At 39.8% G+C, this 24,025-nt stretch overlaps 1 protein-coding gene across 1 annotated transcript in view; it reads right to left on the bottom strand.

The window, feature by feature from the left end:
- The window catches only part of ctnnbl1 (catenin, beta like 1), a 113,824-nt gene that overhangs the window by 47,400 nt on the left and 42,399 nt on the right, over positions 1 to 24,025 (bottom strand). The window contains exons 7-9 of the mRNA XM_028812399.2: positions 9,364 to 9,455; positions 8,679 to 8,751; positions 5,639 to 5,697 (exon numbers count right to left, since the gene is read on the bottom strand). Coding sequence (XP_028668232.1) covers positions 5,639 to 5,697; positions 8,679 to 8,751; positions 9,364 to 9,455 — 224 coding nt within the window. The remainder of the gene's footprint in view (positions 1 to 5,638; positions 5,698 to 8,678; positions 8,752 to 9,363; positions 9,456 to 24,025) is intronic.

Below are 24,025 nucleotides of genomic sequence, written 5' to 3'. Positions count from 1 at the left end.
GACAGAAGTGAAAGGTCTGCTTGCTCTCCAAATTTTGCATCCATATCTATGCACAGGTTTTTTTTTTAATCCAATATAGAAGTGTAATACTACTTTACTTTTTCTTCAGGAACACATTCATAAAAGATGGTGTTTATGGGGCAAGATCCTTGGGCCACTGAAAACTGCTTTAGCATATTATGGGATATTAAAAACACGTCATTCTTATAAAACTTTATGCTGCAAAAAGAATAGAATCCAGAAATGTCTCTGAAGCTCATGCTATGTATTGGTTATCCAATACTGTAAACCAGGGGTGTCCAGCTACAATCCTGGAGGGCTACAGGTTCTCATTCTTATCCTTTTCTTAATTAGGCACCAGTTTTTGCTGCTAATTAACTTCTTTTGCCTTAATTTTAATTGATTTGTTATTTAAGACTCAGCCCTCGTTTTTTCCCTTAATTAGCAGCCAAACAATAACGAGATACAAAACGAGCCAACATATGACCACCTGACCCGTGTCCATCATTTAATATTTAAAACTAAAGGAAGGTGAAAGTGTCAGTAATGTTAATCTGCTCAGGCCCACAAAACATTTTAACGGTGCTCTGAGGGAAAAAAAAAAAAAAGAAAAAATCAACAGTTATGGAAATGTCTGCTGTGGCAGAATGAGAGAAACAATAAGCCTTGGAATTAAACAACAGGTTTAATTAACAGGAATTGGCTTCTAATTAAGAAACTGGTTGGAGTGAAATCAGTTGGAATTTGAGACCCTGACTTAGCCGGTCATCTGCTGGCTCACTTTCACATCTCATTTCTATTTGGCTGCCATTTGAGGAAAAAAAGCAGCAATTCAAAGAACTGACAATGAAAAACCAATAAAAATGAATGGAAAAGAAGTCCCTTAACAACAGAAATTTGTCACTGATTAAAGGCGGAGTGGTGGCTTGGAGGCGAAGAATCTGTACTAGTATCAGATCTCTGTTGCTACCAAAGGAGATCCTACTCTGCTGAGCCCTTGACCTGCAATTGCTCCTGGGGCGCTGTACAATGGCTGACCCAGGGGGTATGCGAAAACATACATTTTCTTGTACTAGGAATTTGTTCAAGGCAAAACAAAGAACAAAAACAAAAGTGGCAGGAAGGAAAAAACGGCAGCCACTAAAGGCCCTCCAGGATTGGATTTGGAAGCCCCTGCTATAAAACAATCACATGAAAAAGAACAGAAAAGAACAGTGGCTTACTTTACCATCTCAACACCTAAAAATCTAAGACTGGGAATCTAAACATGTATTCCTCTAATTCTTTTTATAGCACAAAAATGATCAGCCATCTTGATGCCAAATGATTAGGCAAGTATTAATAAAATAGAAATTAATATTAAATTTCTTACAAAGCTTAAAACATTGCATCAAAATACAACTGCTGCTCCTCTTTCAAAACCATTTCAAATAACAGCTCTGAACACCTCTCTCAACTCCATGGATGTCCCTTCATTCACTGTACACCCACCTATCAAATGGTACAGCGATGGCCCCGTGTTATCCCCAGGTGGGCTCTAAATTAGATCTCTTCCTACTACAATGACTGCTCTTCAAATAGGCTCACCTCTTCGACTCATTTCCTGCTGCTGCTCCTCTGCTCAGGTGGCCTACACTACCACCTGATGAGGATTTTAAAAACCCACTTGATTGGGAAGTAGGGATTATTTTATAAACTTTTGATGTTGTAGGAAATCTGTAGAAAGATCTCCGATATTCACTTAGAAAGGAATCAGAGAATACTTGCGCTTTTACACTCTAAATTTGAGGAAGGAAAAGGAGGTCAATTGAATTAAGGACATGCAGTGCCTATAATACTGATATAGCCAATACTGATGCTCTGTGCAAGAGATGACAGAGCCGACTATACTTCATTAGAAGGCTGGCGTCCTTCAACCTCTGCAATAAGATGCTGCAGATGTTCTATCAGATGGTTGTGGCGAGTGCCCTCTTCTACGCGGTGGTGTGCTGGGGAGGCAGCACAAAGAAGGATGACGCCTTACGCCTGGACAAACTGGTGAGGAAGGCAGGCTCTATTGTAGGCACAGAGCTGGACAGTTTGACATCTGTGGCAGAGCGACAGGCGCTAAGCAGGCTCCTGTCAATCATGGAGAATACAGTGCATCCACTGAACAGGATCATCTCCAGACAGAGGAGCAGCTTCAGCGACAGACTGCTGTCACCGTCCTGCTCCACTGACAGACTGAGGAGATCGTTCCTCCGCCACACTATGCGACACTTCAATTCCACCCGGGGGGGTAAACGTTAACATTATACAAAGTTAATGTCCGTTTTACCTGCATTTTCAGCAGTCTTTAATATTGTTTTTATCAGTATGCTGCTGCTGCTGGAGTATGTGAATTTCCCTTTGGGATTATTAAAGTATATATCTATAAAAACGTTTTCACCCCCTTGGAGGTTTTCACATTTTGTTGTTATACAGCATTGAATCACAGTGGATTTCATTTGGATTTTATTGTCATTGTTCAATAGAAAAAAAAGGCTCCGTAAAGTCACAGTGTAAACAGATCTCTGGAAAGTGGTCTAAATTAATTACAAGTATAAAACACTAATTGATCTCATTAGCATTGTCCCCCTTTAATATGATGCACCTAAATCATCACTAGTCAGACAATTGATTTTAAAAGACACAGCATTAGTTTATCGGAGATCACCTGTTTGGGGTTTCAATTGATTGCAATATAAATGCACCTGAATGTAGAAGGGACAACTTCTGGTGAGTCAGTATGGTGGACTGACTTACATGATGTAGACAAAAAGAACATTCCAAGCAACTCCATGAAAAGCACAAGGTCAGGGAACGGAGACAAGAAAATTACCAAATCACTGAATATCCAGTGAAATTAAATCATTAAGAAAATGAAAGACTACGGGACAGCTGGAAATATGCCTAGAGCAGGCCATCCACGCAAAAAAGAAGGCTAGCAAGGGAGGCCACCAATACTCCTTTAAGAAATCAGGAGGAGTCAGAAGCTACAATTGGAAAGACTGTGCAGACAAAAACTGTTGCCTGGGTTGCGCCACCAGTTGTAGCTTTATGGTAGAGTGACAAAAAGAAAAAAAAACAGAATCTTGGCCAGACACATGGGGGACTCTGACATCAGCTGGAAAAACATTCTGTGGTCCGATGAGCCCTAAATTGAGCTTCCTCGCCATCAGACTAAATGCCATGTTACTATGTGCATAATCAAAAACATGGCGGTGGTAGTAGCATCAGGATGTGCGGCTGCTTCTCTGCAGCAGGCCCAAGGCAGCATGTGAAGGTAGAGCATGAAATCTTTGAGTAAAAAGCTGACGCCACCTTCAAGAAACATGTCTCTTAGGAGAAGACTGGTTTTCTAGCAAGACAAGCCCAAGCTACATAGTAAATGGATTCAAAACATTGTTGATGGCCTGGAGTGGAGAATCAGAGTCCAGACCTGAATCCAATTGAAAATTTGTGGTTGGACATTAAAATGACAGGACATTCATGATCTCCATTCAGTCTGACAGAGCCGGAGCAGTTTTGCAAAGAAGAATTGGGTCGGGGGGGTTTTGGGAATGGCAGAGCCGATAGAGGGAGAGACCTGTGCACAAAATCTCAAAGCTGTCATGGCTGCTAAAGGTGCATCCGCAAAGTACTGACTGGAAGGTGGTAAATACTGTCAGAACCATTTATTGTGTGCTTTATATTTGAAATTAAGACTGCAAAAGCAGGAACAATCCCTTTACAGGGTGGCACCCAGTGCTTGCTGGGATATGCTCTGTTACAATGCCTTGGATAAGCAGGTTTGGAAAATGGGTGGATGGACATTAAAGACATTTTTCTGGTCAATCAATCAATATCAAAGCCAGATTAAATCCACTGTGATTCCATGCTGCATAATACAACATTTTGTGAAAACTTCTGAGGAGGGAATACTTTTTATAGGCACTGCATCTATTAAATCAAATGGTGAATACTGGTACACTCTTAATATTGGAAAGTTTACTTAAGAGAAAGGAAAAGGTCTTTACTTAAAGTTATTTGTAGTCAACCCTGCAAACATACATCCCAATTCTAATACCATTTTGTCTTATCCCTCCCCACAGCACAGAAGACAGAAAAAACATCAAGACTAAAGTTACCTTATTGGAACAAGTCAGCATTGTGAATTGGGCACTAGTTGCAACCTTGCACTGATCATGATGGAGTAAAGACATGGCTAAATTCAGGCTAAATTACAAATCTGCATTTAATTCATGGGTTTGTTTATTTGGAGGTTAACACCCATATGATAAGGCCCAAACCTCCAGGCTCTGGAAGAGGAGTTCAGGATGACACACCTGCACAAAGACATCAGAACCTGCCTGCTAAAACCGAAGCAAGCAACCAACACCCAGTAGTACAGAAAACTGGATGTGTAGCTACCACAGCATTTCTCTCACGTGCACACAGCTAGACGACGGCTGGGTTTTTTTAAGTTGAAATTGAAACAGCAGCTGGCATTTCAATGAATCGGCTGCATCATTAAGCACTGCACCAGCACTCCTCTCCAGGGTTGGATTTTCTCAACAAGAGGACTCTTGCCACACGGCTCGTTATGTACGTTAACAGCCCATGGCGCATAAGGCATGTTGCAATGGTCTCGATGTCAGTCGATGTTTCAGATGGGAGGATCATTACGTGCAAGTCAAAACTTATCATCAAGCCAACTACTTTGCTTTGTTTTAATTAAAGATGTTGTTTGGAAAATTAAGACCTGCTTCAGAATCAGAGGATGCTTTATCTCACCAAAACCCTTGCTGATTAGAGTTACCTGGGCAAAGGAGTTTTAATCTGAAATCATAAGGTCTCAGAGATACCAGAATCACAATTTTCTCTTCCATAATCTATTTATAACCAACAAGGGAAAAATCAAAGAGCAAAGGAAAATTATGCGATAAACGCAACACATGGAAGCTGACGCAATACAACATGTTCGCAGTAGCTTATGGGTAGTTCAAACACACAAAGTGCAGCGCTCTGCTGTTCAGTTTCATTTTCTCTGTTCAAAGAAATCTCATCATGGTGTGTTGTCCAACAGTGGTCATATCCTGCAGTGGAGTGTCCATATTCATTTGACCTCAGCTTCAAATAGACTAATAGCAGAGCACTGAAATGGTGTGTGTTCAAATTACACACAAGCCATTGTGAACATGTTGTATTACGTCAGCTTCCATTTGTTTCGGTTATCATGTAATTTTCAAATTGCCTTTACCTTCTGATTTACCCACATACTAAGTGACTACAGTTTTAAGTGGTATATGGAGAATGTTCCCACTTTGCTGTTGCTGTTCCCTTTATCCAAATTTGTTCATTTGATTAAGTACAAGTGACACAATGACTAGACGAAAAGGACTATTTTTTTTTTTTTTTTAGAGAAAGATTCAATCTGAATAGCAAACAGAACTTTCTTCCATGAACAGACATGATGATCTACAAGGTTTGCTGCCAAGACACATTCCAGGTCTCCAGCTAAATATAGTAGGGGTTCTTGATCTGCCCAAACCTCAAGCCATTCAACTCAAGGCTATTTAAACAGGCAGTTAAAAAAAAAATAAATAAATCGCACAATTAAATGGAAAAAAATACTTACGGAAAGTTGCTGCAGCAACACATCAATCCCATCAAGTTCTCCAAGCAAATCTCTATTGGCTGGAACAAAGTAGTAAAAATAATTTTTAAAAAGTCAATTTGTAGCAATGGTGTATTAGCACATATGCAACAGTACAATGGCAATGGGGTCAACATTTAAAAAACATTAGTATTGGCTTTCTTACTTTAACTCATTATATAAATATACCCAGGCAACACCAGGTACACTCTGGTCACTTTATTATATAAAAAAACCCCTAATTTTATCAATTAAAAACAATGGTGTAAAAAGGGGAAATAGAAAATTCATGTCAAATGAAGGGTAAAGCAGCTGTGCAAATTCCATATCAACAAGCACACCGACATTTTTAAGTACCCAAATAACCAGGCCCAAACCTCAGACCTAGTAAAATAAAATCGTTATACCCGTCTGCCTTTTGAATTTTGCGGCTTCATTTGATGTTATTTATCCATTTTGCAAGCTAAGGACCTCACTTCAACCCATAGATTTTAGCATGTAGGCCGCCCTGTTCCAACTTATAGTCAATATGGCGTTTTAATTGACAAGTTAGTTTAAATGGTGGGACAAGTAAAAAAAAAAAAAAAAAACATGCATTATTTCAACTGGAATCTTAATAACAATTTCCATGTACAACTAAACCAACTTAAAATCCAGACTGCATGTTTAAAACATGTTCTTGGAAAAGGTGGGTATAATAGGGGGGGAGGCATTAAGTGTTGGGGCAAAGAATGCTAAGTACGAATTAAAATTAAGAAATTTTGCATGCATGTTACTGTCGATACAAAATATCAAATCTAGTTTTGTTGCATCATGGTAGGGTTCTAGGGTGATCCTGTTCTTCCCTTTATATTCTTTATTATGTAGACCTTAATAGAATGCCCTAAATCCCTCACTCTTACCATGCTGTCAGGGTTTACTGTTATTGTAGTTTAATTCTACCTCTTCCTTTTACATTTGTATTCAGAACAAATTAGAAAGATTATAAGAGTATACATTTGTGTATTATAGATAATATGCCCAAAATAAAAGTAAAAAGGAGTGAGACAAAAATTCCATTACTGTTAATCTGGTGTTCAGTTGCTTACTACCAGGTGGCTGTCTATCTTATGTTCTAGTCTAGCTTGGTCCTCTGTAACACAGCATGGCATATGAATGGAGAAAGTGATGGTTTGGCCTCCTCCTCCTCCGTGTAAGGAAAAATTGCAGACAGTTTTTGTTATCTGTCTCCATCTTCTTTGTTGAATCTCCCGGACCATTAGGATAAAGCCAAATCCTCACCTTATGCCAATCCTATTCACCCACAACCCCTGTCCTGCTTCCATTTTAGCCCAGGGTTTCCTCCTGGAGGATGAAGGGGTGTCAGATTCTACCTACCTCTCCCTCCCATTCCAGGCTATACTGGCCTGATAATGGCCTTTTATTTCAGTCCATCTGTATTCCCTCAGGCTAGCCGACTAGTCAGTTTCTCAGATTTTTATCATTACTAGTTTTACCCTGTACTCAATACTAATTCCACCCCCGTTGTTACATATTTTTACCATAACATTATTACACTGTCAGGCTTCACTCAGGATAATGTTACAGGACTAATGTACTTCACTTTGAGTTCAAAGAAACCATGGACTGTTTAGCCACGTGACCACAGTATCTTCCACCTTCTAAAATCCTGGTGTAACGTTATAAATCATCCAATCCTAAAAATGGCCCACATCTAGTCTAAGTACTTGATAAAATCTGACATCCTAAAGAACTTTAATAATAATAATAATTCATTACATTTACATAGCGCTTTTCTCAGTACTCAAAGCGCTATCCACACAGGGAGGAACCAGGAAGCGAACCCACAATCTTCCACAGTGTTTAATTTTAACATATGCCTATATATGCATATGAGGCTAGGGATCTGTGCCAGCAATCGGAAGGTCAACCCCGTAAATGCCAGAAGTGAATCTACTCCATTGAGAAAGGCCCTTAACCTGCAACATCTTGCAGGGTATGACATTAATCTGCATCCAGCACTGCAAGCTGGTCCTCCAACTTACAGGGAAAATGTGCCACTGTTAAAAAACCTCACGCTGGTCCAGTGTGGTGCTGAGGTGTCACCCAATCCAGTGCGTGCTCTCAACCTCCCTCTCTGTTCCCGGTGTGCCTCCTTTGGTCGTGAGTGATTACTTGGTCTTAATGGCAGGGTGCACATTGTGAGACCATATACAACAGAAAGATTTCTTCTAAGCTCATGTAATGAAGACAGGAAGGCTCAATTTCCTAATAAGAGTAACTACAAAAGGGAAACAGTGCACATTAGCTCAGTATGGGGTGCCATAGCAAAGACAGCATACATTTCATTTCAGATATTGTAGTTTTCACTTTAGATAGAACTTGTCCCTAGGGGGAAATTTGACAATACCATAATAGTAATATATAATATTTTTTTTTTTTTTTTTTACTATATATTAATATATATTAATATATATATATATATATATATATATATAATATATAAATTGATCAAAAGTATTTGAAGGTGCTTTATAGTGATATATGCTTTTAAGGTAGTAAAGTAGGGCACTATTCTGTCATACAGTGGGTGGTGCAGAAGGTCAACTGCAATGACTATAACTGTGCATCATTATCTGCATTATTAAGATCTGAGATTTTTTTGTTCAAATCCAGAAATGCAGAAAAAAAAAAAAACAATTTAATAAGGAAATCAAACAACAGAATGCCCTTCTGAGCTACACAACCATACAAGCTATTTAAACAATTCATCCGTTAGAAACAGCAAGAGGTTGAAATTGACAGGGCCTGTCATTTTATGACTGGAAAAAAAAATCCTGCGCCTGTACAGTACTTTCTAGCAATATACTAACAAGCACACATCTATTTATGAGAAGCATATGTGTCCTCCTTTAAAAAAAAGAATCGTAAAGCCTCCAAGTTAAGATAGGCAAAAATGTCTGCTTTGCTCTCATTAAGCTGTCAAAAAGTTGCATTTCCAAAAACATGCAAGTCTACTTACTGTCGTTATTCTGAAGCAAGATGGCAAGAATCTCACTGCAGTAGAGCTTGTTGTCATCAAACGGCATTTTGGCCTGTTTAAAACAAAACAGCATTCGGTTCATTATTATAAAGCACACTTTCACTTGTAAGCCTAGAGTACTGCACACTAATTGCAAATAAAGTTAAAATACGACACACAATGACATGCAAGTAAACATATAAAAGGGTAAATTGAAACACAACCCAAAGACAAAGAAACAAATCACATATACAGTGAAGATTTTTTAATCATTAATCCTACTGTGCGCCAGGCTGTAGGTTCACTAATTTTAGATCTGAACTCATATGATCATTTTAATTACTCTGTGAAAGTGTTCATTATGAAGAATACTATGCACTTTAAAATAATGATCGGTTAAAAAAAACAGTCCTGCACACAAAAAATAGATAAAACAATTTCCCTCAATGCTGATTTCACATTATGCCCCACAGACTAGATTAAAAAAAAAAAAAAAAAAGCCAAGCAGTCTTGTCTATCTTCCCAGCAGGCTCTTTTTAGCAAGTCAATGAAATATAAAGTGCCTAAGAGTAAGAGACATGTACTGGCAGAGCAGAGTCGTCTCCCCCATTACTCTCAAGAGATTAAGAGCATTCAGATGCAGCAGAATGTTGCTGTGTGAGGGATACTTCCACATGCGTGTTACCTTTATTCTTTTGAGCAGCCACTGCATGAGGCCTTGCTGGGCAGCCTCTGTACACATTTCAGGACGGAATTCTGCCATGTTCTCGACGATAGCTGTTAAGAAAGAGAAGATTGTGAGGGTGCAAATTATCAAGAAAAACCAAGAAGTTTCTTCTCCCCTGTCTCAGCTGTGCCTTGCTCAACATGAGTCTCACAGAAAGCTTTGTCCTTTGAAGATTACCAATATTATCTGCAAATATAGCTTCTAAAAGCAATATTGAGTCACGGTATTATTCACACACACTTCTTCCTGCTCAGTACTGTTCTATTTCTATGCAAAAGAAAACTTGACTGACACACACACACACCTCTAAATCAGAAACATTAAGAAAGCAAGGAGAACCAGGATGAGTCCAAGACCAAAAAAATACATGAAGTCAGTAACTTGGTGTAAAAATGACAGGCCACACACTTTTGCTGAAAATTCTCATAACAAGCAACACCTTGGAAAAGCTGATTGATCCCAACGGACACACATCAGGAGTGGCTGGCTGTTCAAACAAGGCTTTTTATTTTGGCATGGAGGATGTCAAGCATGCACGTCTGAAGATGACCATTCCACGTATGTGTTACCATCCTGGGTTGAGAGGGGGCACTGCTACTAACAGTCTGGTCATTTTCTTCTTTCAGTTTTGCGAAACCACCCAGGGAGGGAAAGTGACCCTGCCCCTACCAATCCCAGATCTTCAAAAGAACAACTACCCGGAAGGAGGCGTCATCATCGCAGAGAGGTCCTAACGGAAGCAGCTTGGAGTCAGAAGACCAATCAGCAGAGCTGAAATGCTTAGAAACCATTCCACTACATGACAAGCACACCACCTCATCTGTCAAACACGGTGCTGGGGGTGGTATGGCTTGGTTGTAAATGGCTGCCACAGGTCCTGGCACATTTCTCTCCATTGCCGATGGAACTGCTGATGGCAGTGGCACAAGGAATTCTGAGGGGTGTAGAAACATCTGATCTGCTCAATTTCCAGTAAAGGCCTCCAAACAGTAAGTGTTGTGTTGTGTGACCAAAATGTATGCAAATCCCCTTAAATGAAAGTCAGCACTGTGCACTTTAATCACATCAGAACTGTCTGATTAGTCATTTTAAACTGTGGAGCGGAGGGGGGAAAATCAAAGAAGGGGTCTTTGTCCCAAATATTATGGAGGGGACTGTAGAGTTTAACCGAGTTCAATATGTTTTTTTTTTCTTCAAAAATTAAGAAAAAGAAGTACACCCTTCCAACTTTCACAATAATATTTAACAGAGTATTTGGCAGCCAGAGGTTACTAATCACCTCCCGCCCACCCCATCTTTGTACAGCTTGGCTCTCTGTTGCGAACACCAGCCAAGTCAGTATGCAACCTTGGGGTGGTAAATGATGAGCAGCTATCTTTTTCAGACCACATTTCTACTGTCTCCCGCTCATGCAGGTTTCACGCTTTACAACATCCGCAAGATTAGCCCTTATCTGACAGAGTGTGCAGCACAACTTCTGGTCCAGGCTTTGATCTTGTCTCGTCTGGACTACTGCAACTCGCTTCTGGCAGGAGTACCCGCATGTGGTGCTATCAAACTGCTACAGAAGATCCAGAATGCAGCGGCCCATCTTATATTTAAATCAGCCAAGACGGGCACATGTATCTCCTCTCTTCAGGTCGCTCCATTGGCTCCCTGTAGCAGCACGCATGAAGTTCAAATCCCTGATGCTGGCCGACAGAGTAGTCATTGGGTCAGCAGATGTGTATATGGAGACACTGGCGAAATGCATTACTCCTTCTCACCCACTCAGGTCTGCCAGGGAACAGCATCTGGTGATGCAACCTCTATGGGGCATCGAGTCTCAATCCAGACTCTTTTCCTGTAAAGTTCCTAGTTGGTGGAATGGGGTGCTGCCCACCTCCATACTGCTGACTTCTTCAATGTATTTAAGAAGCGACTAAAGACCCCTATTCTGTGAATGTGTCTCGAATTGTTTTGGGGGGTGGGGGGGCTTTTTGCTCTGCAATACTTTATATTCTTGGTTAATTTGTTTAATTGCTTTAGTGACTGTAATCTATTACTGTAAATGTATGATGAGTTAATACATCTTTTCACTTGTGACAATCAACTTTTGTTACCTGTCGCCATCAAACAGGCCCTCACCTAGCGTTACTCAATTGCTCATCTCTTTTGTAGGTCGCTCGTAATAAAAGCGGCTTCTAAGCAAATAAATGTAAATGTAAGCATAATCAAATGCACAAGCTAATTACCAGAAGGAGTGAATAAGTGTACTGTATAAAACTTTATTGTTCTGCAGTATTCAGGGTTGTGTTCATATCATGCCAAGAAGAATGGACATCAGCCATGACCACCAAGAAGCAATTGTTGCTGTTCAGCCATCTGGGAAGTGTTACAATCTGCAATTCCCCATTCTACAGGGTTACAATTTCTACAAAACGACGTGAGAGACTGCTAGAAACAGTGACTACAAGTTATTGCTGAAAAAGGTGGTCTGACATGTTCCTTAAATTATACAGTGTACTTGCAAAGCCACCCAGCCAAAACCTGACTTCTGAATGCTTGCTTACTTTCGGGGATAAAACAAAAATTAAAATCTGCTTGTGTTACCTGAAATTAGATTCTCTGATCAGAGATGTTAGAGATAACAGCAGAATTGTGATTTAGACCCCTGATTAATAAAGAGAAAAAAAAGAAGAAAAAAAATCACAGAATTTAAGATTGGTGTCCTTTCTCTCCCAAAGACATTATGTATATTGAAAGGGTAAAGGTGTCTGTTAAACAGTAATGGAATTAGAAAGCCTAGCCTGTTAGGAAGGGAGGCAGCCACATGGATGCTGACTGCATGGCTAGACGAGGGCTTAGTAATGATCCTTTCCAGAAAACTATTGATCCAAACTTCTGTAGTGCTGGCTTTAACTTTCACTCCTTTGCTAAGTAATGATATTCATTCATGGCAAAGTGATAACCTTCAATGAAAAATACCGTTATGTCCACATAGCCATGCATCTATCTATATGACCAAACGAATGTTCCACTTTCCAGTTTCTCTTCTCCATAGCAGCAGGTTGGTGGCACTACCAAGCTAATGGAAAGCAGCAGTTTGTTTTGGGTTGGGGGGAGATACAAGTCAAACCGTAATCAAAGACTGGAGAAAAGGCAAGAGGGGTGAGAAGCTGCCAGAGGCCGACGAGTCTAGGCACAGGGATACTTCAACAGGAGGTACAAAAGCAGCAAGCGAGTGTGCCATTTAAAAATCAATTTTGGCTTGAGAGCACAAGGGCACAAATTGGGTGCACAAAGGTAGTCGCCCACTCCACTAGTGCAGATACGCGCACACACATCATAATTGTATTATGTGCTAATATGTGATTTTCCTGCTTTCCAAGAGGCATCCTGCACCATCTCATCAGATAACCACATTAGTGTCAGGCCACAAACTGAGCTGCTGCCAAGAGAATGCAAGCAATCGACAAGAAAGAAAAAACACAGTACCTTCACCGCCAAAGTCCAATCAAAGAGCCAGTGATTAACCACTTTGGAAAGTGCAATTTTATACTTGGAGAGAAAATCAAGATGCACAACGCAGCATTCACAAGGTGCACTGGCAGGCGGTGGCAGCTAAACCTAGGGGGACTGAAGAGCAGTTTACTCTGATTAACACAGAGGCGTCAACAGAATGCTGCAGAGCCAACTTCGATCTGTCAACAGTCGCTTTCTAGTCAATAACCATTATATTTTATAAACATGAAAAGAACTTTAATTTTACAAACAACAGGAGACCATTCAGCCCATCAAGCTCGTTACCTAAAGATATATATTTTTTTAATTTGACATTGCAGTTTCTTTTCATCTCATTTAAAATAATCCTAAATAACGTAACATAATCCAACTCAGGGTCAAAGGGAGCCACAGTCTACCCCAGCAACACTGGATCAGTAACGTCAGTAACATTCCAGTTCATCCAAAGCAGGAAAAACAGCCCCGCACAGGATAGCCGTCCATCACAGGGCCCAACACGCACTGAGCCACTTTTACATTTGAAATTGCCAATCGACCTAAAACGCTTAATTTATGGAGCTAAAAGCAAAACCCATGGAGATGAAAAGAACTTCACATGAAGGAAAAAAAAAAAAAAGAATAGGCACAGGATTCAAACGTAGGGTCCATGAAGCAGCAGCAGCACCTCCTTTGTGCACACAAGTATATCATTTATTTACAAACACATTTTATATATAATCTCTCTCTCTATATTATTATTATATACACATATATACATATTTAAAATCTAGCTATCTATTATAAAACAAAATCTTCAGACGAGACTATTGCCAAGAGATTTTTTTCAAGTCCCACCCTCCACTCCATATTGAACCATGTTCACGGTCCTCTCACCTCTCATTCGAGTGAATGCTTTTGTCAGACACCGTTCCTGCACTCTCAGCTCTTATAAATGTTTACGTTTTCCTCACTTTAAATTCCCAATAAAAGAAGAGACTTATGTCCAAATCCTACTGAATAATTTCATCCCGAAGGGTTATCAACAGAAGAAATGAGTACACAGGCAATTCTAGCACCAAGAAACAAAGTCAAACAAGTTAACACGAAAAATGTCAATCTGTTACACGGTAAATTGATTAAATGTGTATCAACAGACTCCGCTGAAACAGTTGGTGGTGATGGTGCAGAAGATGAAAACATCAATCTACAATATCCCATAGAATATCTACAACCGTTGACACTGTCTGGTCTCCCACCGGTCAAATTACTGTTGAAAGAAGGATGTATCGTAATGTCATTGCGTAATTTATGTATGAGTGATGGGCTATGCAATGGGACAAGATTAAAATCGGTCGAACAATTCTGGCATAGAAAATTTTAACAGGTGACAAGACAGGTAATGTAGTACATCTTCAGGGGATAAACACCAAAGGAGATTGTGATACGCCATTTGTATTAAAACGTTTACAGTTTCCCGTTAGAATAGCTTTTGTTACGACAATTAACAAATCACAGGGACAAAGTTAGTTTATTAGAGAGAAAGAAACTATATTCACTCAAGGGCAGTTATACGTTGCATTTTCACGATGTAACTCCAAACATGGGATCAAAATTCAAAGCGATATTGATGAAAAGTTAATTCCAAATATTGTTTTTACTCAAGTTTTACAGTAAAAGTGTAAAAAGCATTTGCGTGTTAATTTCAAAGCCAAATAGAACAAAATCGTATTACGCAAACAAACACCTCTAACATAATTTTCTTTCAATTTATTATGTTTTACTATTTTTTACTATGGTTAATTACTCACTGTAATGTAAAATAGTTAGATCTATTATGCATATGTAACAATTCCCATGAAAATAATCTGTTTAAATTGTACATCCGCTCCCCCATACACGAGTGGCAGAGCTGCGAAGTGGCCAGCATGTAGCGCCACCCTTGGGGTTGGCTAGCAAAGCGAGCAGGGGGCAGAGCCCCCTAGTGTGTGTGTATATATATATCTAAATATGTGTGTGTAGCTTGCATGTTCTCCCCCGACTCCTTCTCCAGGGTGTGCTAGCTGGGATAGGCTCTAGCCTCCAAACTGATTCCCAACACCCAATTGTCCCGATTCTTTGAGAATTACCATGAACTTTTGACAAATCCAACGGATGTTTCCCCAAAGACCATATGTGAAAATAAAGGTGAATTGTGTTATCATAGGGAAAGGCATCCTACAAAGTCCTCATTTTTCTTTTGTGTTCTGATTTTTCATTTGGATACACTCAGGAAATTGTCTTTTTGCATGACCTTTGGGAGTCGGAGCACAGGCTCAACCATTGTTCTTTCAGTTAGGTGGCTGCCTAATCTGTGGGTATATCTATCACCGATTTTCTTGAAACTTATCCTTGGGCCTTCTTTCTTTGTATGGGTCACTGAATTTACTTTTCAGAGGCATTTACTGTTGAAAGGCAGTCAAGGCCACCACAGACACTTTAAAGAAATGACAGTTACACATCTGAGTGAAGCCACAAAGTGGCAGCGGTCGGTTCATCACATAAAAAAGAGTGAGACTGAATACCAAACTATATAATCCAAGTCATTTCAATTTGATTTTAGCACCAGAATATACTTCAGCCTGTTTTTAGGTTTCAATTTAACAATGTTCAGTTTCTTCAAAAGTGTAGTTTAAACACCGACATTGCTGTACAGACAAATTCTGCAGCTCCAGGTTGAACAACTGCAACCAGTAAGTTAATATCTTATGCACATGAGCTTAACAAAATGTACACAATGAAAAATATATTAATTCAGAAGTAAGGAATGAGGCACAATTATAAAATAGTACATTTATAAAAACATTGAATATTAATAATTCTTTACATTTATATAGCGCTTTTCTTACTACTTGGAGCGCTCTCCACACAGGGAGGACCCGGGAAGCGAACCCTGCGAGTCAGCAACACTACCACTGCGCCACTGTACCGCTATATTCTTGCAATAACCTAAGAAAGATTGCTTACCCAATACATACAGGAAATTTGCAAATTAAAAATATTTTTTGAGAATTACTTAATTTGTATAGGATACCTGCAATGCCATCCCATGCGGTTTAACCCTTGAAACCACACAACTTGTGTGGAGGGACCTGAAGATGTCAGTTTACAAACACTTCCCACATAATCTAACGGAGCTGGAGAGAATCTGCCAGGAAGAACTGGATAAACTGCCCAAATCCAGGTATATAAAGCTCATAGAGGCCACCCAAGAAGATCTGAAACTGAAATTGCTGTCAAAGGGGTTTCTATAAAGTACCGAATCAGAGGCTGAAATACTTGTAAGGAAGAGGAGATTTCAGTTTTTGATTTTTAATAAAATGTGCAGCATGGTGGCGCAGTGGGTAGTGCTGCTGCCTCGCAGTTAGGAGACCTGGGTTCGCTTCCTGGATCCTCCCTGTGTGGAGTTTGCATGTTCTCCCCGTGTCTGCGTGGGTTTCCTCCCATAGTCCAAAGACCTGCAGGTTACGTGCATTGGCAATCCTAAATTGTCCCTAGTGTGTGCTTGGGGTGTGTGTGTGTGTGTGTGTGCCCTGTGGTGGGCTGGCGCCCTGCCCGGGGTTTGTTTCCTGCCTTGCATCCTGTGCTGTTTGGGATTGGCTCCAGCAGACCCCCCGTGACCATTTAGTTAGGATATAGCGGGTTGGATAATGGATGGATTTTTAATAAATCTTAACTTTTCCCTAAACTTGTTTTCACTTGGTCATTACTATTGCTATTGATTATAGTTTGATGGGCAAAAAAGGCAAATGTAACTATTTAAAATTAAACTTCTAACACAATAACATACATCCACCTACCCTCCCCTCCTTATTTGCTATATATTGCCTTGGATTCCTAGAATTCTAATAATTTTCCTCTGATGATGACGATTCCTGGTAGGAGTCGAAAGCTTAGGAATAAAAAACTATTTTAAAATATTTGATTCATTTTCTCCATTCGTGGATTTCTAGCTACAAATATGCAAACTGTATCACAGACCTTTGCTTCCATATATATACAGACACACCTTTGTTGCATACTGTATTTGTAATCATTGTATAGTGTGCTGGGCTTAGCGAGAATAAACTGAATTGAATAAAGTGGTCAGACACAATACTTTGTCACAACTATTGCCACTAACAAATGTTAATGTAAAGTTTTACCCAAGTGCTCGGGCAGTGTGTTATGACACTTTCCAGACTAGGATATCTTCTTGCCTTGCCCTTAACTATGGCATCAGTTAATTCATACATTATCACATTCTTTAAACAAAAAATAAAATTTAAGAGTTATGTGGTTTATAGCCTGGATAGAAGGGGTAATATCCACACGTCACTATGCCATGAGGCTAGCTCATGGGCGGGCACCAGGTTGTTTGGTGTTCGATGGGTCTAAGCTAGACAGTCACAGGAAACAACAACACACAAGCCCCTATTGTTTTTGCCCTTTGCTATGTCAGTGTTAACTTTTGCTATTAACAAATGTAGGTGGGGGTGTGTGTTTATAAGTGGGGGAGTGTTGGTATCATCTCTGTTGCAATTCGCTTTTCCTGGGCACTTGTGTGTCAGACAAGTCAGCAGCAGATAATCAAATGAATGCATTTAGATTTTTTTCTAAATTAACGAGACTGGGGGTAGAAGAAAAAAAAATCCCCTTACGCTGCATAACTGCTTCAAGGTTGTGTGAAGCAGACAGGCATCTGTGCAAGCCCGCCTGCTGTGTGTCAAAATCAGTTGGCTGTAATTGCAGTACTTTGCAGCTCCAGACACAGAAGATATACAGTTGTCCCTCCACAGCTCTGTACAGAGAACTGCTGTCTAGATATCTTGCCCAAAAAAAATTAATCTGTCGATTCATTATATCATTTCTATAAAAGGTTACAGCAAATACATTTATACATTGAACAAAATTAATTGTAATTGATTTATTTTACTAAGTCTTGTCCATTTTCACTCTTAGCTGAGGTCCCTGCAGTGTATCAGAGTGTTGCCACCAATGACAGATCCACTGGGAGACCTCCATGGTATCCGGCATGACATAATTAATTTGCACTTTAATACAGTATGTGGGGCCAATGGTGAGGGTGCGCACACCGGGACACCCAAGAGAGGAAATCTGGGACTGGAATGTTAGACATAATAAGAAATTTAGTAACATAAGCGAACATTCTCAAACCCACTCAATCCAATTCATGGTACTGGAGAGCTGCAGCTTGTCCTAGCACCATCGAGCACAAGAACCATGACAGAGACACCAATAAATCACGGGGCATCACTAACGCACGCAAGGGGTCAATTTGGAATCACACACTGATCTAACCAACGTGTCCAGGCATACACAGAGGACCCCCATAAAGACACATACAAAGAGGAAGAATGTTATTTAAGTCAAAAGAATAAACTGAAATGGATTTTATTTAATGCACATGCTCTTAACTACCGTGTAAGTGATCTTTAGAGAGTATTAGATCCAATTTTTGGCTTTACCGAGTGATTAGTTAAAAGGTTAAGATTCGTTTGATCTTTCCTAGTCTGCTTAGGCTTGTGACCCATTACAAGACTTCTAGTTGGAGGGGATGCCAAACTTAAAGACTGCCGTTGTTGATTTTGTCACAAGAAAATGTCAGATTACAGGAGTAAATATCACAAGCGATGACAAACTAGACGATTCTGTGAGAACTACGCAGCGTAATTTCACTTTTCCCAAACATTTTTCTGAAAGCCAATAACATGCTGTCTGACAGACCCAGTGTTGCACAAATACAGCAAGTTCGGCTGAAATCTGTGTTCTCCCCCATTATTCTCCAATTGTACATATAACATGAAACAGACAGACAAGGCTGTCTTCTGTTTGCAAGGCCTAAAACACCCACAACAAATTCAAATGGGTTTCATTTTCTTTTAAGCTCATTTGCCAACCAGTATGCGCTCAGCCAGAAGTAAAACGCATATAACGCGGAGACAAGGAATAAGGAACGCTGGAGTTTTTGGACCTGACAAACAGAAGAGAAGCTTATCTGTCTGACTTCTTGTGTTGCATGCACCACAACAGCAGGTGGGGGGAAAAGGGCAGAGATTACAGCTAAACTTGTCATACCAGTAAAGCCTTCACACAATGACCAGCTCCATCACGCCTGTCAGAAATATTCTATGACTTCTAATCATTTAATCTGACATCCCCTGGTGACGAGATCAGCAAATGAAGTCATCAAGTCCGACATCCCCACTAACGAGAAATCATATAGAACGATGGCACTTTTACAGAGATGAGGTTTGGCTTGTGACATCGAATTACTGGTGTAAGCATTCTCTGCTTTAATGTCAGAAAAACCAAACAGCTGTTCATAGGTGCCTTGACAGCAAGAGGCCGACCATAACGTCACCTATACAGAGAGCATCAGCAACTTTACATTTATTGGAATTGCCTGACTGATGCTGCACCAACTCCTTGACCTCGGGGGTTGAGAGGTATAAGCAAAAAACTTTTCCATCCACATTCTGCAACCTCTTTAGGATGAAAGCAGCAGACCTCACAACCAGGTATGGCAACTGCTCAGATGCACAGCACAATGCACTACAGAGGATGATGAAGCCAGCACAGAATACTGGAACACCACTTCCCTGTGTTCAAGACATAATAATACTACTACTACATTTTATTTATATAGAACACTAGCTGAAATACTTAGCGTTGCCCAAGAGGAAAATAAAGCGTTTTAATTGTTTGAGGGGGGGGAAACCTTATAATTAATAAATAAATAAATAAAAATAAATAAATAAATAAAAATAAACATACATACATACATACATACATACATCTCGGTTCACGACCATAATTCGTTCCAAGACTCTGGTTGTAACCCGATTTGGTCGTGAATCGAACTTATTTCCCCCATAGGATTGTATGTAAATACAATTAATCCGTTCCAGACCATACGAACTGTATGTAAATTATATATTTTTTTTTTTAAGTTTTTAAGCACAAATATAGTTAATCAAACCATAGAATACACAGCGGAATAGTAAACTAAATGTAAAAACATTGAACAACACTGAGAAAACCTTGAACAACAGAGAAAACTAACACTGCAATAGTTCGCACTATAGCGCTACCAACCGCTGGCTAAAAACACTTTTTTTAAAATAAGTTTTAAGCACAGGGGAAAAAAATGAACATTTGAAAAAATCCTTAATTTAATAAACCACCAAGAAAAGTAACATTGCAACAATGCACACTACGAACCGATTGCTGTAAACAGAAGTGAAAACAAAATCAAGCCCAGTGAATTCTTTAACTGCCTTCTCTACCTTGTGTCCAGCCCTCTCTCTCTGTCGCGCGCGCTGTGCGTGTGTCTGTCTCTCTCTCTCTCTCTCTCTCTCTCGCTGCCTGTGTGTGTCGCACTCTCGTGCTCTCTCTTGCTGCACAGGGAGAGGCTGAACACGTACAAACCGAAAGGGAAACTGGCTTGTTCGTATACCGAGTGTGTGGTCGTGAACAGATGCAAAAGTTTGGCGAACGTTTTGGTCGTAAACCGATTTGTACGTGTTCCGAGACGTTCGTGAACCGAGGTTCCACTGTATGTATATATCTATATATTATTATACACACACACACACACACACTGTACCAAACAAAAGGCAGACATGTTTTATGAAAAGAGTTAGCCGTCCTGCCGGTCCCTTTCCTCCCCATTAGAACTAGCTCTATTAGATTCAAGAACATAATGACTGTTTAAACTGAAAACTGCACAAGTGTGCCAAATGTGTATTTAGTGTATACTGTGTGATGCATTAATGTCCAATGATGTAATTATTGTCTATTTTTATGTTCAATTACTGTCACTACAATAATAATCATTTATATAGCACCTTATCATACATTTACATGCAACTCAAAGTGCTTTCCACAGATTAAACCAACAAAAATATATACCACAGTTACTTGGATATTATCATTAATTAATATTACAGTCATTTCTAATACAAGTATATGAAACAGAAAATCAATCTGGACATTATTAAACAGAATGTAAGCAGTAAAGTGCAAAACACACCTTCACTCTTAGCAGTTTGTGGGAGACACACACACAAGAATTTTATGTTACTAAAGAGACAAATCAACGCATTTGAAATTTAAGATGATTTCTTTCTTTATTCAATATGTCAAACTCTGTGAGGAGCAAATGACTGATGGAATTAAAGGGAGAAGAATTGATTTGTTTAATGCTGCTGAAAGCAAGAAGAGGGAGTGAAAAAGGATAACGAAAAGCAAAATCGATTCATCAAGAAAACGTGATGCTGAAAAAAAATAAAACTGAGGCTGAAAACCTGAGATGGTGTGGTGTGCTACGTGCCAACACCAACACAAGCCACTGCAACAGCTCAGCCTAAAAGACAGATATCCGTACAAGAGAAACCTAAAAGGTCAGATGCCTCTACCTACAGAACTCCATAACTCATCACCTAAAGGCCTGGGTTTATGATACAGAATGCAGCTACCAATACTCATCTGATTTTTTTCACTCCTGTCACATTTACACATACAGTGGATTCAAAAAGTATTCAGACCCCTTCACTTTCTGCACATGCTTTAAATGGATAAATTTGCCATTTTTGCCCATCAATCTACACTCAGTAATGACAAAGTGAAAACATGTTTTCATAAAGGTTTGCAAGTTTATTAAAAAACAAAAAAAATCCCTTATTGTGCTGAATATTTAATACAAACCTTCAAAACTATAATAAAGTGTGAAGAAAATGAAGGGGCCTGAATATTTTCTCAGCATACTGAATAACATGTAGTATTAAAAAGAAAATAATAAAAAAGTACGCAAAAAAAACTCCATCTACATGGCAACCTCAAGAATTAAAGGCAATTACTCTAAGCCGGGGAGCCTTTAGCCACTGAGGTACCAAACACTGCAATTCCTTACTGTAGTCAGCATTTAAACTTTAAACAAATAAATTATTTTGAGCAAAATCATTGATTCAGCTGGAGTCTGTTTAGTTTTTCAGATGGTATAATAGAGTTTCTCACAAGCATGGATGTTTGGACTGCTACAATGGTAGGAGAACCTTACTAGTCTCACATCGGTCCAAACCGTAGCTCGTGATCCTCTCAGGTTTACCAATGCTTGGTACATCCTGCTTCATAGTGATTAAGAGAAGGCAATACCCAAGGGTTATATTAGCCTAATATTAGCTTACATTAACTTTGACACCACCTGCTTAAAGTCCCACAGGACCTCAAGGATCATGAGGCCCTTGTATCACAATGTCTGCCCTTACTGTATCAAGATCAAGCCTGTAGCCGACATTCTGGTGGTGGGGTGGGAATGTGAATATAGCGGTTCAGACACCAACTTGTTAAAAAAAGTGTGACATGTATATCCACCAAAGTCAAACTCCTCAAAACCAGGACTGTCCCTAGAGCTGGTCAAACTGGCAATCACAGGAAAAGGGCCAGGATTTAAAAAAAAAAAAAAAAAAAAAAAGACGAGCCTGATGGTCGCTCCGGCTGAGCTCCACAGAACCTGTATGGAGATGGGAGAAACATCCAGAAGGGCAACAACCACCACAACACTCAACTAATCTGGGTTTTATGACAGTGTGGCCAGATGGAAGCCTCTCCTCAGTAAAAGATCCATGGAAACCTGCTTGGAGTTAGCAGAAAAAATGAACCTAAAGAACTCTCAGAGTGTCAAAGAAGAGTCTCTGGTCTGAAGACACCAAGACTGGCATCATGTCTGGAGGAAACTGGGCATAGCTCGTCACCTGTGCAATGCCATTCTAAAAGGTGAAGCATAGTGGTGTCAACATCAAGCCATGGGGGTGATTTTCAGCAGCAGAGACTCAGGAGACTAGACAGGGATTGAGAAAGCTGAACAGAGCAAAGTACAGATACATCCTTCATGAAAGCTTTCTCCAAAGCGCTCTGGACTTCAGACAGGACAATGACCTTACACAAAGCAAAGACAACACAGAAATGGTGCAGGAACAACTTTAGGAATGTCCTGGAATGGCCCAGGCTTGTACCCAATCATATCTCTGGAGAGACCTGAAAATAGTTGTCCACCAACAGTCTCCATCCAACATGGCAGTGCCTGAAGGAATCTACAGGGAAGAATGGTAGAAAAATCCCCAAATTCTGGTGTGTGAAAGGTTGTGGTGTCAGACCCAAGATGATTCCAGGCGGTAATCGCTACCAAAAGTGTTTTAACCATCTCCTGAGTAAAAGGTTTGAATATTGTGTCAATGTGCTACTTCAGTTATTTTTTAATAAAGGTGCATACATTTCTAAAATCCTGTTTTGTCTTTGTCACCCTGCAGTATTGAGTGTTGCTCGATTTGGGGAAAAATATGCATAAATGATTCCAGTACAAGTCAGCGACAAAATAAAACTGAAAAAATAAAAAATGAAGAGGTCCAAATACTTTCAGAATCCACTGCATGATGGTGTTGTTGCTGCTGCTCCAAGTCAGTGGGTATCTCATAGTTCATCCCTAATATCGGACCACTTCCCAGGAAATTCAACTTAAGCAATATTTTTTGTAAGACAAAAATAAATTTAGTTTAGTTGAAATGAAAAAACTCAACCCAATGTACAGTTTGATGGAGGGGGACACACAAAATATGCAGTGGTGTGAAGGGTAGTCTATGGGCACCAAGTATGCGAGACGGGCACACAGCACTGATGTATAAAGTGTCAATTTAGATATCGGAGAGGAAATTATTTTTAAAAAAAGTAGGGCAGTTCTGCTACTTACGTGACATGCTGAGTCCATACAAAGTGCGAGCATAGCAGTGATAGGCACGCCAAGAGGTGCATTCAAGAAATTCTGGGAGTTGTCCCCCATTCCAAGTGTCTCTTTTTAGCATTGAAGGGTACATTTCATGAAAGCTGTGCAAGATTAGTATTCTCTATGGGAGTGAGACATGGTTTATGAAGTAAAACAGATTAGTGTGTGGAGTGTCATGGAATGAGAGGAAGATGAATGCAAAATTAAGAGAAAGACTGAGTGGAGGCAACAGGTTTTGTTCCGAGGAACAGAATAAGGTATACTGGGCATGTGAAATGAAAGGGTGTGAATGGGTGCAGTGGTACACCACGATGTAGGAGA

This window comes from Erpetoichthys calabaricus, chromosome 10 (genome assembly GCF_900747795.2).
Source record: "Erpetoichthys calabaricus chromosome 10, fErpCal1.3, whole genome shotgun sequence".
Lineage (NCBI taxonomy): Eukaryota > Metazoa > Chordata > Cladistia > Polypteriformes > Polypteridae > Erpetoichthys > Erpetoichthys calabaricus.
Note: the sequence above shows the minus strand (reverse complement) of the source record. Positions and strands in the feature narration are given on the sequence as shown.